This window comes from Drosophila tropicalis, unplaced genomic scaffold, assembly GCF_018151085.1.
Source record: "Drosophila tropicalis isolate 14030-0801.00 unplaced genomic scaffold, ASM1815108v1 contig_859, whole genome shotgun sequence".
Classification (NCBI taxonomy): Eukaryota; Metazoa; Arthropoda; class Insecta; order Diptera; family Drosophilidae; genus Drosophila; species Drosophila tropicalis.
Window position 1 is genome coordinate 10,320,342 of NW_027173353.1, and position 17,053 is coordinate 10,337,394.

The 17,053-nt window shown below is 35.1% G+C and overlaps 2 protein-coding genes across 2 annotated transcripts in view; one reads left to right on the forward strand and one right to left on the reverse strand.

The window, feature by feature from the left end:
- Positions 1 to 1,723: 1,723 nt before the first annotated feature.
- pnt (pointed) overlaps positions 1,724 to 17,053 on the forward strand; it is a 68,479-nt gene continuing 53,149 nt past the window's right edge. Inside the window, exons 1-3 of the mRNA XM_068297376.1 lie at positions 1,724 to 1,877; positions 10,050 to 10,437; positions 13,854 to 13,956. Coding sequence (XP_068153477.1) covers positions 1,870 to 1,877; positions 10,050 to 10,437; positions 13,854 to 13,956 — 499 coding nt within the window. The 5' untranslated portion in view covers positions 1,724 to 1,869. The remainder of the gene's footprint in view (positions 1,878 to 10,049; positions 10,438 to 13,853; positions 13,957 to 17,053) is intronic.
- Positions 7,772 to 8,425, reverse strand: LOC137582000 (uncharacterized). Its single transcript, XM_068296426.1, has 3 exons — positions 8,351 to 8,425; positions 7,972 to 8,289; positions 7,772 to 7,915 (listed from the first exon to the last, which is right to left on the reverse strand). Exons 1-3 carry the CDS (start codon positions 8,423 to 8,425, stop codon positions 7,772 to 7,774), a joined length of 537 nt encoding a protein of 178 aa, XP_068152527.1.

Consider the following 17,053-nt stretch of genomic DNA (forward strand, 5'->3'; position numbering starts at 1 on the left):
ATGTTTGTTGTTATTTTTTTCGTCGCAGCAACACTTTTTCGTTTTGTTTTCGTTTTTTTTTAACTAATTATTTTGATTTTCTTTTTCAGCTCTGTGGAAAATGACGATCTTGTTCCTCCCACACGCATTTCATTCTCTTTGATTAGGTTAATTAATCGGCAAGAGAGAGAGAGAGAGAAGAAGGGAGAGAAATATTGTAAATTATTTAATTTGCTAATAAATACACACACACACATTTACGTACATAGGCAGAAATTTATGCATGTGTATGTAAATTGGCAGTGACAAATAACTCTCGATTTTGTTGTTATTGTTCTTTTTTTTTGCCTTATCAATGTGATAAGTGTGGGGCTCAGCGCAGCCCTCTTCTCCCTCCCATAGCCCTTTCTCTTTCGTTCTCTCTGTCTTTGTCCCTCTCTTCGGCTCTCTTGTTTGCTTGCTGTTGTGCTCGCGTCACTTGTAGCTGCGGCATTGCGTCGGCGAACAGTGGGGCCTTTTCGTATTTTACATTGCAAAAATCGTAGTTTCTAAACCGAGAAAGCGTATGATAAAGAATTTCTCTAGCTTCAAAATCAATATTTGCCAAGAGTGCTGAGTGTCTTTAAAATGAAATATTCAAAGCCAAAGTCAGAAAATATTTCCAAACATGTTTTTCCTCTAAAATTTGAATGAAAACCGTTTATTTTTTCATTCCAAACTTTTAATGTTTTAATTAGATTTTTAAACATAATTTGAAAAAATAAATAAAAAATTGTTTGTTGATTTTTTTAGCTTAATTTTGAATATCTGCTATTGATGGCTGATTTTCATGAAAATAATCATTAATATTTACATCAATATAGATCTAATAAACTCAACATTTCGAAACTATAGTTGCTATTTCCAAATCCTTTTAAGATACTTTCACGTGTCTCAGTGATGTAATAAATGGGTCCGAAGAGTCTGCCAGCATGTTGAAAAGTTTTCAATGTTGTCTAACACGAGCAGTTTTTCATGTATTAGTGTATCTGAACCCTTTGTAATCCTTGTTTTTACATTATTGTGCTTCTTCGGATAGCTGTCCAATTGATAAACACTGTTATTCTATTAAATCCTTTCCGTTGGTGAACATTTTGTTTAGTCAAAAGATGAACCTCTTTTCAATGCAAATTGGAAAAATGTTATCACTATTTATAATATCCTTGCAACTAAAACATGTAGGATAGTAGCCAACCTTTTAATGATCTCACCCTAACAACTGTCATTAATCCTTGTTAGTTCTGTTCCAGCAAAGTTAAAAAAGCAGCAAAATTTAGTGTATTTTTTAAACGCTTCTAGTTCAATAACGTCTTAGGTATATATTAAAATTTATGAAACTTGCTATTAATAACATGCTATTTATTCAGATAAAATGAAAAATTCAAGATCGATTGTTAAAATCGGCCAATATCAGTTTTAAAGGTGCGACTTTTTGTAAAAATTATCATTTATTCCCCTTTACTAAAAATGTGTCAACTTTGGGCGCCTTTAGTACCTATGAATCTTAACCGATTTCAAACGCGATCATGAAAAAATTGATTTTTGCAACGCTAAATCGGGCAGAGGCCCTACTGTGCAGCGCAGACCTCTTCTCCCCCATAGCCCTTTCTCTTTCGTTCTGTCTCTCTCTCTCTCTATCTCACTTGTCTCTTCAGCTCTCTTGCTTGCGTCGGCGTCGCGGCCGTTTAGTTTGTTGTCGACTCTCTTTCCGTTTGGACGGTCTGCTTTTTTAACGGTTAAAGTGTGTGTCTGTGTTTGTATTTTGATTTCTACAAAGAATCGAGAATCATAAAGATTATATCGGAATAGTAAACGATCGCGAGTGTATAACCCCTGATATATGTTTCTGATATGACAAAGTGAGTGCCACAAAATTCAATAGAAATAAAAGAAGAGCTAATTAAAGATATCTCAAAAGATCTCACTAGTGTCAAAACAGCAAAAACGATCTAAAAATAGATCCTAAACACATACATGCAAAGATCAGCTTGTGTTTATAAGCCCAAGTCGATCAACGGGAGTAAACTGCAAGGGAATTCAAATAAATAACAACAAAAACGAATCTTTTTCTACAAAAACCACAAAAATCGCTTCAAAGATCTTTTGCGCGCGTGTGTGTGCAATATTTGAGTCGTGCGTGTGTGTGTGAGTGTGGGTTGCTGCTCCTCTGATCCGATCCGTTCGATCTGCTGCGTCGGCGGCGGCCATTTCGCGTTTCCAGACAGTCTTCTTATAAGCCGAACTAAGTCCCCGAGAGTTCTGTGTAGTTCCTTTTTTTCCTCTGTGTGTGTGTGTGTGTGTGTGTCGTTCGCTTTTGTTTCAGGCACGTAATCTCTATCACTCTCTCTCTCTCTCTCTCTCTCTCTCGTCCTCTCTGCGGTTCGCGTCTTCTTTCTTCCTTACCCATAATAATCACAACCTGCTGCCGCTAAATCCAGGAGGGTTACGCTCAGATATAGATACAGATACAGATACATACAGTTATTAGTGTGTGTGTATGTGCGTGTGTGTGTGTGTAAGAGTGGCATCTCCTGGCTCAAGATCAAGATTATGTGCCTAATTTGAAGCTGTAATTAATTGTGGGATACCCTAATAAAAACCATACAAGAATCAACCGAAAAAAAGAAGAGAAAAGATAAAACAAAGCCAAATCCAGATTCAAACAGTCTTCGTGTTTACCCTTTTCCCTACCACCATCACCATCATCTCTCCTTCTCTTTAAACCAACTCTACCCCGCCCCCTCCCCAATTTACGAGGCGCGTTGTAATCCCCGCTCATTGGCGGCGATACGCGGCGCTATTTTATTGCCCCGCGCACCGGTGAGTTTTTTTTGTCTTTGAAGTGTTGAAAAACAGTAGTTGAAGTATTTTTGTTCTTTCTATTTCAACTTTGGCTACCAACTATGAAAACCCTTTCGCCATCTCCATCCCCCTCGCACCCGTTCTATCGCATACACTATCATTTTGTATCTTTTATCTCGCTCGCTGCCTGTTTTCTTGAATGAATCTAGGGAAAGAAACTGGTTTGGCTACCGCGGCCTTTAACTATTGCCTCAATTCAGGATGATGTTTAGGTTGGGTTGTTCAAGATCTTGCTGCTTGTGATGATGATGATGATGATGGGTCTCAGCCTCTAGCTGAAACTTGTTGCCTTTTTTGGACGCTTCTTGACCACTTCCATAGACCTTCCTTCCACATAGTCTCACATACCCACATATCTATAGGAAAATAATTGAAATTTCTACTACTGTTCCCTGCTACAGTTTCCGGTGTAACCAATAAAAGCAATCTTTAAATGCATTTTGATTGCCCTTTTTGTTATCCCCATTGTATTTCGAATCAAAGTTCCTAAATTTCTTAATGAGAATGTGTTAATGTTTGCGGTTGAATTTTGGTTGTATCATTTTGTTGTTGTTCGTTTCTTCAAATGGCTTAGAATGTAGATCAATGAACGCTTTAGGACAGCGATTAAGGTTCAATTGTATTGGAAGAGCATTCAAAGATCACCTCAAACGATAAGCTACAAATAGATTTTCGATATTAATGTTCAAAAATAAATAGTAATGCTTGATCATAACAAAAAAACATTTGCGATGATCACGGACAAATCTGAAATCAAGTTTGGTAATAAATATTTCAGATCTGGGAAGATTTGTCCAAGAGAACAATCTAAAAGAACAAAAATTCCCTTTTTTGATGTTCAAAATTACCTAAATTCTAGTCTTAAATACCATCGAGTATTTGCATTTACTCTGATCGATAAATTTTGAAGTCTTTATTATGATATTATAAAGTTATTTTTAAACTAAGTATATTTCATACTCAATGATTAATGGTCAAGATACAGATAATGGGACACTTCTTTTCAAACATTTTGCTGCTTGAGCAGGTTAAAATTTTCGTTATTTAATATTTTCAACTATATATAACTAAAACCGTGTTTAGCATTCGAAAAACTCTTATTAACAATTACAAATTTCTTCAAAGTCTCTGATTCTTTGTTCGAGATCAAGCAATTCTATGTCTTCCACCTTGATAAACCCAGAATGAGTTACTTGGTTAACTGATTTTGATTCAATTTAGGTGAATTATATATCATAAAACAAAAAATTAGTAGAATGGTAGATACAATACGCAGTGGCTTATCCTTAAGATAGAAAATGGGATCAAATCCCTTTCCCAGAGAATGATTTTTCACTTCTTAAACTGCTAAAATGTCGGTCAACTTTTCGAGTTTCCCTAAACAAATTCTTAAACTCTTCTTCACATTGAATAATGGACAACAAATAATGGTTGGCAAATAAAAATTTTAACATTTTTTTAAATTCTTTCTAATTTTGTACACTTTCTACTTGTCCTTATATTTAAGTCTAGGGCGGATAATGAGTTGTAATTGAGTCCACCTCCCTTTTTTTCGAAGACTGTAGATCACTTTGAATAGCTAAAAATCGATCGATCGAACAGCATATGGATGGTTTTGCTTATATTTAAAAAGATGACAATGTTGAGACATCTTCAATACAGTTGCATCTTCTTCTTTTTACTTCTTTATTTTCCATAAATATCCCTAGAATTACAGTTCACTGCATATTGAAGTTGGTTCGTTGGCCCCATGCCACTTATGTATGTACAGACAGACACTGAATATCATCAACCTGCTGCAGACAGGCTCGGCTCAAGCAATTCTCGATCCCACGACAAACACGCACACCACACACACACATACACACTCAGTCAGACAGACTTAACACATGTGCACAGAATCAGGCACAGGGGCAGACACTGAGATGGAGGATCATCATCATCATCATCATCAACGATCCCTTTTTAAAACTAGAGGGAAAAAAATGCTAAAATTGTCTTCTACCGTTACGTACACACTCAGACACCCACACACACACACACATACACAAGTTGCACCCCTATTGTTGTCCTTCGTATGGCATAGCATGGCCTGGCCTGGCCTGGGCAAGGAGAGTGCGCTCACCATATCGAAATATCATATTCGTTTGCAATCTGTTCCCTTGCAGCATCTGCTGCACTGCCCTGTACCATCTTTAGTTTTTTCCTTCTTCCATCTTTGCTTCTACTTTCCCAAAAATTGAAAATCTCTTCAAATGCCAACATGCCAACATTACTCTTGTCCATGTCTGCCTGTTGCTCTTATCTACTTGAATTTGAGATAAGGTCTGGGATTATGATAGTTAAGATAGATTGTGAGCTGCAACTATTATGCTTAGTCAAAAGTGAAATACCTTTTTTTTTTTTTTTAAATATATTAGACTTTGCGAAATGGAATGACATTTGGCACTTAATATTAATGTAATCACGTGATTAATTGATATGGTTTCTATCCCCTAAACGTGTAACCTTAATACACCTGTGTTCACAAAAATAATTCACTGGAGACCGATTTGTATATAAGTTAGGTTGTAAGTTGTAAGATATTACTTTTGTTCCGTTTCCAAATTCTATTCTTTCGTTTGTGTATTTTGGTCATTTTTGAAGAGAAGTTTTAAAACTTTGAATTGATTACTAATTCTTAGCTTTTAAGCTACAGATCATCGACAGTGCTATTTGAGTGATCAGGACTAATTAGCTAATATATAATTATATTCTTTTAAAATAGAAATGAAATCTAAAACAACAAATTTACATCGAATCTATATTATTAAACATAATGTTGGATAATCATTTCAATTGAACGGTCTTTTAAAAGTAAAAGTAATTAGATCACTTGAGATAATCGCAATTACGGAGGCGGAAGGGGGCCTGTCAAAAATTTGAAATAAACTTGAGCACCTTACATACCACACTAGTCTATCTACAAAATTTGATGGCTCTATCTTTTATAGTCTCCAAGATGCAGATGTTCAAACAGACGGACATGGCCAGATCGACTCTGCTTGATATCTTCTAAATTTCCCTCTTAAATTCATTCCCCATTCCTGCAAAAGAATCGTTTTGTTTATGCAACAATTTCTTGCACTTTCGTCATTCGGTCTATTCTAGAATTGTGAATTTGTTGTCGAAATTCCAACTGTATAGCACATAAATTTATAAATTAAAAATCAATCTCATTATTTATTATTATGCCAATTATATTTTCACTAGTGCTTTCTTTTTTCCGCCTTCAATCAGATGCACAGGGAAAAGAGCAGCAAGTGGAATATTCTATATACTCTTTGCATTTCTGCTGAAAGCAAACATATACATATACATACATATGTATATACACGATCACTCTATATTATAGTAGATATATGTTTTGTATGTAAGTGGCGAGATTTGCTTTGAAAAATAAATACAAGTTGTATGTCGATTGCATTCGCAGAGATTTTTATTATCCATTTAAATGTTGATTAACTTAAATTCGTTTTTAGTGCACTCGAGTACGAGTTCTCAATCACTTGATGAATACGTAACTGGGTCTCTGCTGATCTCCTCCTGCCTCCAGTGGTCTTTTGCTTAGTATCCATAGTGTTGTGGGGAACACTTGGAAAAAAAGAAAACAAAAATCAGCAAATCAAATTCAAATTGATTTCGCAACTGCACAGAAATTTATGCAACAATTTGTTGTATGTATATAAAGTGTTTTTTTTTTTTTTTTATATTTGGTATAAAATCTACACAGATGATACTAGGAACGCCTTCTTCTTCGTCACTGATTCTATGTGCTTACTTATTTGCATATCGTATCTAATTGCGAGGCCACATTCAGAGAGTTGCCCATTTGCCCGACACCTAAAAACCGAAACTGTATGACTATTTGATTACTTGTTGAACTGTGTATACAAATGTATGTACCTATATAACGTAAGACCCATCTCCATTTGCATTGTAAAATTGTAATTCACTTTATAGCAGTATTTTTAGTATTACAAGAAATCCATTTTATCCCATGAGGTTCTCGTTTTTCTCTAACTGGAAAATATACTTCAACTGATAGGTTATTAAGTACTTCTTGTGAAACGATTGACTATGACTGGATTATATCTCAAGAACTTCAGCTCTGTGCCAGAAAAAGGCAGAACTTGTCATTCAATGCTTACTCCTAGGCTTAAAGGGGTACTAAATAATGATTAAACTAATATGGAAAAGTAAATATAATTAACAATCCATAAAGATATATAATTTATGAGGGGTTAATAGAGGACTTAGGCTTTCATATGCGGTGTCAATAACGAGGCCGACCATTATAGTCCACAAAAAGGTTCATATAGGACATAGTTACTTGAACAGATTATGAGAGTTAGAAGTAGATAGCGGAAAAATTGTCATATCAGGTGATTCTTCTAAGACCAAAACTGTCTTAAATAAGAAATAAGAACTTGAAACTCCAATTTTTAGACTCTGATTCTATTTTACAACATTTATTTATATTAAAGACCTGTTTTAGTTAAACTACATAGTAAAGTGTAGATGGTTTGCATCGAATGGGCTGAAAGATCATTTATGATATTTACTTATTTATAAATGTTGAAAATCATTCCAGTATCTAACTAACTAACTAATTAGAGCTGTTACAAAAAAGTAAACTTAGAGTAGGTCTAGTCTTTGTAACCTTTAATCTTCCTTTAAGAACTGGAAAAAATATAATTCCCAACTAGTTGTAGCTTTAAATGAAACTCGATTTCAGTCAGTCTGCTCATAAAAAGACTTAAATTCCTCCGATATTAGTTTATTTGCCATTACTATTCGCATATTCAGTAAATAATTGACAAGTTTCAAGTTAACAAATAAATTACTCGAATTACTCATCGAAGGAAAAGTAGACATTTGTTATGAATTGAGGTCTTTTATTCATTATCCAAGTTAAGAGCAAAACGTAGTCACCTCCCACCATTGCTAGTGGTAAATCGTCAACGCGATAAAAGTCCTTTAACAACTGTACACCCTACAAATAATTACAATTAGACACGGCTTAAATATGTCTGTTACGTTAGTACATACCTCATAGGGACAGGTATGATTGACGGTGGATACATTTTTGATGAGATTGTGGAATATGATGACCACAGGATGATTACGTCTACGCATAAATTGGCAGGCATCAATTGTGTAGTTAACCAGCCATGGCTTATATCCATTTGCCTTTTTCATTAACTGAATATGCAGGTGTATGTCATTTGCTGGATATAGGAAAGTGATATTAATGTTCAATACCGTCTTTCGACGTTCCATTGCCTTTAGACGGCAATTGTTGATTAAAACCCAAGACTTATTGTAAGACTCGCACACAGCATTTGTTAATTTCACATAGCTGGCATACTAAATATATGTATATATTGAAGTAAATTTAATGACAATTAGTTGCAATTTTGGAGCTTACACTTGTATTGCTATGGGCTAATAATAACCAGGCTAATAGAGCTGCAGAAATATAGAGAATTTGTCTAGCTTTCATCTCGTTGGTATTATGACTAATTTTACTAACGAAATGAGAAACGCAAAAGTTGGTTGAATAATTATAATATAATACATTTAAAAATCAATCAGAATTCAGTTATATAGAACACAAAACCAACTAGCCATGGTCTCAATCCACAATAATGTATAATTATTTAAGGCCTTTATCTCATATGGGACATTTATCAAAAAGCATAATGTAAATAATAATTTAAAATGCGTAATTACCCCATGGGAGTTATCTCGAGTTTGCTTTCTGTTTCAGTATACATACATATAGTGACATCAGAAAAGGCGGCTACTGGGCTTAGCTCTTATTGTTAGTATAAAAGCAACCATCATATACATACATAACCTTCTAGGGGGATTGCTTATTTCTTTGACTTTTATAAGTTTATCATTTCATAGTCATGCCGTCACTTCCGTTGATAAAATTCCCTAAACATTTCTTGTTATTCTTTTCATTTTGTTCTCTTTGTTTATGTGCGTTTGTTTTTTTGGGTTCTCCTCATTTGCATTTGACAAATTCATTTACTTGATAAGAAATTTATCACACACACACACACACAAACATCAGTCGTATGTACTAGGAAGTTCGTCTTAAAAAGAAAACCAAATAGTATATAAGTTTTATAGTTTCTTACAATAACCAAACCGAATCCAAATAAAAGCCAATACTCTAATGAAATTAAATACAATACTCAGTTGAAAAAAACTGTCAGCAAAGTTATAAAGTGCGTTTTTTAAAATTTCATGAGTCAAAAAGTTAGCTGGTATGTTTTCGTATGATAAGAGATAAGTTCCTTGGAATTGCATTATGATTCCCTTAGTCAGACTATTGAAACAGATGTTAACTCTTGTTTTTTGATCTCGATCCATGAGTTTTTGTTGGTGGTTTCCTTTGAAAATGCTCAAATTGCTTGGGTCAGGGCAAATATTTAAAAAGTCCAGAAAGAACAAATCCATTAGAAAATGCTATATACATAGATATACATATTTAAAGAATCAAACCCTTGACAAAACTAACTACACTCTATATAAATATAAATGTATATGTAAACAAACATTTATGTATGTATGTATGTAGGTACGAGATGGATGCTGTGTAAACAAAAAATGTCTTTGATATATGCAAACTTCGGCTGGCTGGCGGTGTCTTTTGTTGTGGTGCCTTGTCGCCATTGCTCAAAAGGTGCGGACACTTTGATGTCTCGAGTTCAACTCGAACTCGAACTCGAAATGGGGGGCACCCCATTCCATCTATAACAATCGTTTTAGCCATCCCCCGCTTGGCTTATAGAAGAGTGTCATAATTTCTTGAATCAATAGACCATCACGGTCTTGTGGCTGGAGCTGCCTCTCAAATTGAGCAAATAGAGGTGCTAACAGAGTCTTTAGTCGAAAGGTGTGAATAAGTGTGCAAAGTAAAGAGCATAAAGAGGTGGCGAGGGGAATGCTAAACGATCCCATTAATTAAGCGATAATTGGGGGGGCACTTATTCAATATAAAGTCAAACCATTTCAATTTGCTAAAAACTGATCATTGTTGATGTTTACTAAGCAATTTCCCAATTATTTGTTTACATTAACGAATTTCCCCTCAATTCGAATTCTCTTTCTAGATGCCTGCACAATATGGAATTGGCGATTTGTAATCCGGAGATATCTTCAACGAAATTTATGCTTCCACCAGCATTGCCCGCTGCAGCGGCAATAGCAACAACAACATCTGCCACATCAGCAGCAACGGCAACCACCCATTCGTTTGCATTCCTCGATAAGGCCGCCCAGTTGAACGAACTGTTTAACTTCAACGCTGGACATTTGTTTAAAACAAATCCCAGCAGCAATCCCATCTCCAATAACAATTTCCAAGCCAATCCCATACCCTCCTCGATCCTGAGCACCAACATCAATAGCCACAACAATAGCAATACCAACACCAACAACACCAGTAACATGAGGCTGAAAAAGAATCGAAAAGTTACATTTCTGAGTAGCTTAGTTGAGGTAAGTTTCAAAATACATAAGAAAATCAATTGCAATTGATTTCAGTTTCATAAAAATTCCTTTTAATCTTTAGTAATATTTAAGTTAGTATGTAAAGCAACTGCCTTTGAATCATGAAGGCATTTAGAAAATATATTCGACCGATTAGAATATAACAATTTTCGGCTAAGAGTTTAGTAAAAACGCGAAAACAAGTCAAGATAGGAAAAACTGATTAGAAATATCAATATTTTGGAGTTGTCCAGATCCCTCAGATCCGTCCCTTCTAAAGGAATACAGAATTTCGAATCATAGAAGATCGCAGATCTAAACTGGTTTCATCGAATTTGGATATGGTTAGAGTATGGAAATTCGTTTTAGATGTTCTTGAAAAAGATATTCCGAGCAAATGTGATATATTCAATCGATCTCATGCTTTTACTGTGCCTTAAATTCAAATACAGTTTTCTATTGAAGACAGAAACTTAGATATATTTGATCCAATGAGGGTATCCTAGTTTGCCTTCACCTATGTCCAACCCTTGTCCTAAAATGGGTTAAACAATTTAATAGAAATCAAAGCTTTTATTCTATTTAGTCATATTGTCCACGTGGTTCCCAAGATTTTAGCCCTTTTAGTTACTCTGATTCCTAAACCAAAGGAAATTTGGACATTCTACCCATGGATTCTGTTTCATTCTGTTTATGTAACTAATATTTATTACATAATTGGACTCCACAAACGAAATTTACGATTATGAAAATAAGAGCTCAATTCTTAGTTTAATTTTAAGGGACACTTGGCCCCCTGAAGTATGCAATAAGTAGTCCACGACTTTGCTGTTTGAAAAATAAGAAGGAATTTGAATTGTTCAAAGTATAAAAAGTTACCGGGGCAAACATTGTTTATAGACAATTTGTAAGTTACGATTCATGGTAGTCTTTCCAGCTTATTGCATACTTTAAGGACAAAGTGTTCAATCCGCCTAACAATGCTCTGATGAATCGGTATCACAATAACAGATGAACTCTATAATCGATTCTAAAACTCTAATATTTGATTAGGTCATTTAAAGGGTTATTTGAATGACTTCTAGTCTCTTAACTATGGTCAAGAGGAGTGTTTAGATTATCAAACTTTATTATTTATTGCATAAATCTAAAAATATACATTATATGAGTATGTCTGGGGCTGGATGTCTGATCGATGGCTTGCCTGTCCATCGGTTTTCTATGCCATACTGACAGACATTGCAGTTTTGCATACTGAATCTCAGGTGAAGCGTCGATGACAGCTTGTTAAAAGCCATCATCATCATCATCATCATCATCGTCAATATCATAGTCGACGTTGTCGTTGTCGTTGTCCGGAGTATGCAGATCACGTAACATGGCTTGATTCTAAATTTGGTTGTTCAAACAAAACTCAATTATTATGTCTTATGCTATTGTCTCTCGTTCTCACTCTGGGCCGAGTGTGAATTAGCAACGTTTGCAATTGAATCATAGAAAAAGGGTATATATTGATCGTTGTTTACCTTTAAGAGTGGCTAACAATCTTTTGTTTATTTGCCATAAAAGTCATAAGCGTGCCACTTAATTTATTTTGCAAAAAAAAAAAAACTAAAGAGATAAACAAAAGGCATAATCAAAATGGTGATCAAGTCTTTTTGGACAAAAGGAAAAGACAATTCACATAACTTCCCCAAAAAAGGGACAACAACTAAAAGGGCTTATACGGCTTCCTGATAATGAGACTTGACTCTGTTGCCGTTCTCCTCTTATTTTCTCTCAGCTGATAGTGACGATCGATCTCAAGTATGTATAGGCATTTGACACAGATATACCTGTGTGCATGACTTGCGGTAAACATATATCCGTTGAGTCTGACCACTTTCATCCGGTCGCCGAGGCCAACAGCCTGGCCAAAAAGGACCTGCATTGAACCTATATAGTCATATCCATTCGCTTGGAAAATGCACTCCACGTGTAATTCAATATCCTCATTGTCTGGCGAACAAATACGCCAAAAATGTTAAGAATAACCCCAGAGCTAAAGTCAAAAGTCTTGGGTTTCAGGTGAAACTGAAGCTGAAAGCAGCATTCAAAAGAAAGGACAACTCTCCCTATGCTTCTCTCTTCCTTGATCAATTGCCCAATTCAAATTGCGTGTGTGTGTGTGTGTTTCTGTGTGTAAGCGTCTGCTTTGTTCAATTGATTATATGATATTTATGAAACAATTCGTTTGACTATTTTGACCTCCATTATCATTAATAAGAACAACAAAAAACATCGACAACGTCGACGTAGACGACGACGACGACGACGCTGACGATTCATGCAGATTCAGTTTGCTTGTACTCTATGTGGGAAGTCAAATGTACAATTCAATTTATTAGAACGCGTTCAACATGATCGGACCCATGGGATGGTTGCCTGCCTGGTTCCCCCTTTTTAGCTTCAGCTCTTCTGCTGTCAATTGTGAGCAATCTATGTTTATGTTATTGTTGTTGTTGTTGTGGTTGTTGTTGCTCTGATTATGCCTATGAATATGATTTTGGGTCTTACGTTTCGTTTTAGGTAGCAAAGAGTGCTGATGGTGGGGTAAAGAGACAAGCATCAAGTTTATAATTGGGTAAAAGTGGTCTGAGTATGAGGAGTGTCTGTCTCTGTCTGTGTATACACAAACAACAACAACAACAACAACACGAATACCGCCTCATTTGAGTCATCCGATTGTAGTACAAATTGACAGATAGATGAATGGATGAATGGCTAGTTGGATGGGATGACAGTGGAACTGTTCATATTTAGTATTTCCATTAGTTTCTTGTTTTACACATTTCCCACAAATAAAACTAAATACAAATAGAATTTGAAGATGCCATCTTCTTCCTTTATTCTTATATGGGGTTCGAGTCAAAAATGATTAATAATGTTTTTCAAGCCAAATCAGTTGAGCCTACAGATTCCTAAGGTATATCATATTTTGCCACAATAAACTACTGAATGAAGATAGAACTTAAAACTGTATTGATCCAAGGGAAATCCTAAACTCTCTTGCTGATGGCTTTCTCTCTGCTTCAATCACTTGGCTTTATATAGTCTTTGGCTGCTTTTCTTTACTGACATTCCGCTTGCCAAATTTCCCACTGTCAGACAGTTTAGTTGGTTTTCTAGGGGGAAAAATGAAATGGATCTATGATCTTGAATCATTTGAGTTTCAGTTTCATCACATCTTATTCATTAATGTCGTTTAAGCTGAATATCTTTTCCAAATATCTTATAAATGGACTCTTCTTTTGGACTCTACTTTTTGGCCTCTACTTTTTGGCCTCATAGAATGAGCCATAGAATGAAAGTCAAATTCATAATTTAATTTAATTTAAATCAATTCTGATGACAAATTAATAAAAAATTCGTACATTTATTTGCAGTCCAAAAACATATTTATTAAGGAGGAGCCAGTTAATGGCTGCAAGGATTTACCACCGCCCATATGCAGTTTATCGGATATTTCAGATCATGAGGCATCGCTGGGTAAGTGTGAATTTAGTAAATTTCCAATTAACTTTATATAATGCAAATATTGTTAACCCAATTTCGTATATAAATACATTTTGTTGTTGCTCTCAAAGACCGATAACAGGCCGAATAAAAAAGCCATTTCTAAGAAATGAAAATATAATTGAAGAGCAAAATGTTGTGATGGCTTGTTTCCCACTATCTTTGCACACAGTCATTTATATAAAATTATTTATATGTTTTGGAACACATTAATAGGAGAGAGAGAGAGCCCTTTCTTTCCCCTTTCCTATGGGTCTACTTTTGTCAAAAAATATTCCACAATACGGCAAATGTCATCAGTAATGTCTAGGCTCATTCTCTACCCTACAAAAGCAGGCCAAGAAGGAGTATGAGCATAAGAGACATTATGATAGGGTCAAAGGGATGCAATCCTTGTGAAATGTCTGTCTAGGAAGTAGTTCGTCCTTGGAAGAGAAGGATAGAGTATTGAAAAGTCGTGGCCAACACTTGATCATGGTTTCTATTTTGCAATGTTATGCGCCTTTTGAACCGGGCGATAAAAAAGAGAGAGAACCAAATACGGTTGTTTTTTTTTTCATTTTTGTTCGTTTGCGATAAGATAAGTAAGAAAAAGCGTGTACGAAAACCAAAGTGAAACGAAGAAACGATAATTTGCCAGCATTTCTGATGTGCCTGGTGAGGGTGTTGGGATGATGGGATTGTTTAAATACATATTATATATGTATACACATATAGAATATAATGAAATCCCTTGCATTTTCATAGTTGGTTAATATTTTTATAAAAAGTCACGTCGTTTATTTCCGGTGGTGTTGGTGGTGGTGCCCCTGAACCCGCATGCCCCCACCCATCCCAAGAGTGCCCAAGTGCCCAGGCAGAGTGCCAAGCGAATTTATACAGATTCCGATTCATTTCTATTCCTTCATTCATTTCTTTTCAATGCGTCTTTCTCTTGCCAGTTTGCCCTGCCCTGTCCTCTCGTTTCAAGTAGTAGAAGGCGTAAAGAGACCCAAAAAACACACACACACACACGCAAATCTAAAGAAAGAAAACACAACAGAAACCACATTTGCATTTCAAATACACGAAATAAACATCTTAAATGTGCAGTCTTCCCTGCTCTATCACCTCTCCCTCTCTGTCTCTCTCTCTCTCTATCCCTCTCCTAGTTGCTCTTCTCCTCCTCCACCATCGCACAACTGTTGCTGCCTGTCAATCAGGCAATACGTCAGTCATTCACTTACTCAGTCAAAAACTGTACGTATACGTAATGTGACAAAATGTCGCGCGTTCGCCTGTGCCACGATGTGTGCTTAGTATATACATATGTACACATGTATATAAAAGTATATACTAGGTGTTTTTTTTTTTTACTTTTATCTATTACACATATTTGGACAGAAAGATACAAGATACATATACTTACGTACACACTTTTGCAGTCAAAACTGAGTAGTTTTGTCTGTCGTTATGGTAATTTCTCATTCATCTTGAAATGGGAATTTGAATGCTGATGAATTACTGAATAATTGGAAATGAGTCAACATGCAATAATGAGAAGTTATTAGAATAGAATTAAGTTTAATCAGAGTATTTAAAAAAAACTCAAGTCAAAAGACATTTCTAATTTGAAAAGAACCTCTTTTTATGGTTCAAAAAACTCTTTTAATGAAATTTGAAATCATTTTACGGATCTAGGCATAAGAAATGGTGGAAATATGCCCCCAAAAGTATGCCATAAGCAGTACAGTTTTTCAAACATGAAAAGAAGTTTTGAAATACTCTGGGGATAAAAAAAACTTTGTCAAAGCAAACATTGGCTATACAAAATATATGATTTGATTACCTAAATTTCCTCCATTTCACAGTCCTAGATCCGCCAATGGCTGAGATCTACAGATAAGTTACACTGCACTACAGGTTTCGATTTCAAATGTTTTTTGATCTCCGAAAAAAGGATGAATAATAAAATATTTAATGTTAAAAAACACCCAATTTCAGATTCAAATTAGTCATCGCAAATATAGCTCATTTGATTATGATTTCATAAGTCTCATAATTGAATCATTAAGAATGTCCTTGAGCAGTATTATATCTTTTAATACCATCCAATTGTATTGAATATTCTCCTGTCAGTCCCACGATACTAAAATGTCCCATTTCAGAATACTTATTTTATAAATTTACATAAAAATCAACAATTTGGTATTTGGAAACTTTTAAGGATTACAATGTTTTGAAATACTTTTTAAATTAAAAAAAAAAACTTAAATTCTCGAATTGAAGTGTTCTTTGAAGTGGATATAAGTACTGAATGAAGATGATCCCTTCCTTAATTTGGCTTCATTCTGAAGAGACGAATCTTGAAACAATTGGATTGGATTTTTTTCTTCGTTATTTTTTGTGTTTCAACTGCTCCAGATACAATTTGAAGGCTTTTTATAGATTATATACAATGAATATATCATTTATATTGGCATGGCAAAAAATAAAAAGAACAAAGATTTAATGCTGTTTATAAAAACAAATCATAAAGCGAACTGGAATATATATACATTTTATATATATATTTGCATGTGTGTGTGTATAAATTACTGACTATAGTATTCCCCTAAAAACAGGCCGAAAAAAAGTATTTATGCCTTATCTCTGGGTAAAAATCAACAAAGCGCAAACAATTTCAATGTCAACGCTACGCGGCAGTCGCACAAACAAACGAAAGTCAGTGCCCAACTATATGAGATATATGTACATATGTACCTATGTATATATATATTTTTGTTATATTGTATGTGGGAATGTAGAGTCATGCATATGATGGGGTATGTATCAGTTTTTTGTGTCCCAGAGTCCCTTACGAAAATGTATCTGTGTGTGTGTGTGTGTAGCCAGCATGAACTTTTCGCTCATTGCTAGGAGAAGATCGGGCCATAAAAATGGCAAAAAAAAAAAGGCAGAAAAACAAAAAACATGCAAAACGGCGACAACTGCGCAGAAGCTGGGGGCCCCCTCAATGAGCATACATACATATTTATATATATACATGAAACCAGAGGGACGAGCTATCATCCAGTCCATGACGCATTTT

What these genes read in the sequence shown, in the direction of transcription:
- LOC137582000 (XM_068296426.1), bottom strand. Translation starts at nt 8,425, where the DNA reads ATGAAAGCTAGACAAATTCTCTATATTTCTGCAGCTCTATTAGCCTGG. An exon ending in TAGCCCATAGCAATACAAGT is followed by an intron (nt 8,290 to 8,350) that starts GTAAGCTCCAAA and finishes ACATATATTTAG; the next exon opens with TATGCCAGCTATGTGAAATT. An exon ending in ATCATACCTGTCCCTATGAG is followed by an intron (nt 7,916 to 7,971) that starts GTATGTACTAAC and finishes AATTATTTGTAG; the next exon opens with GGTGTACAGTTGTTAAAGGA.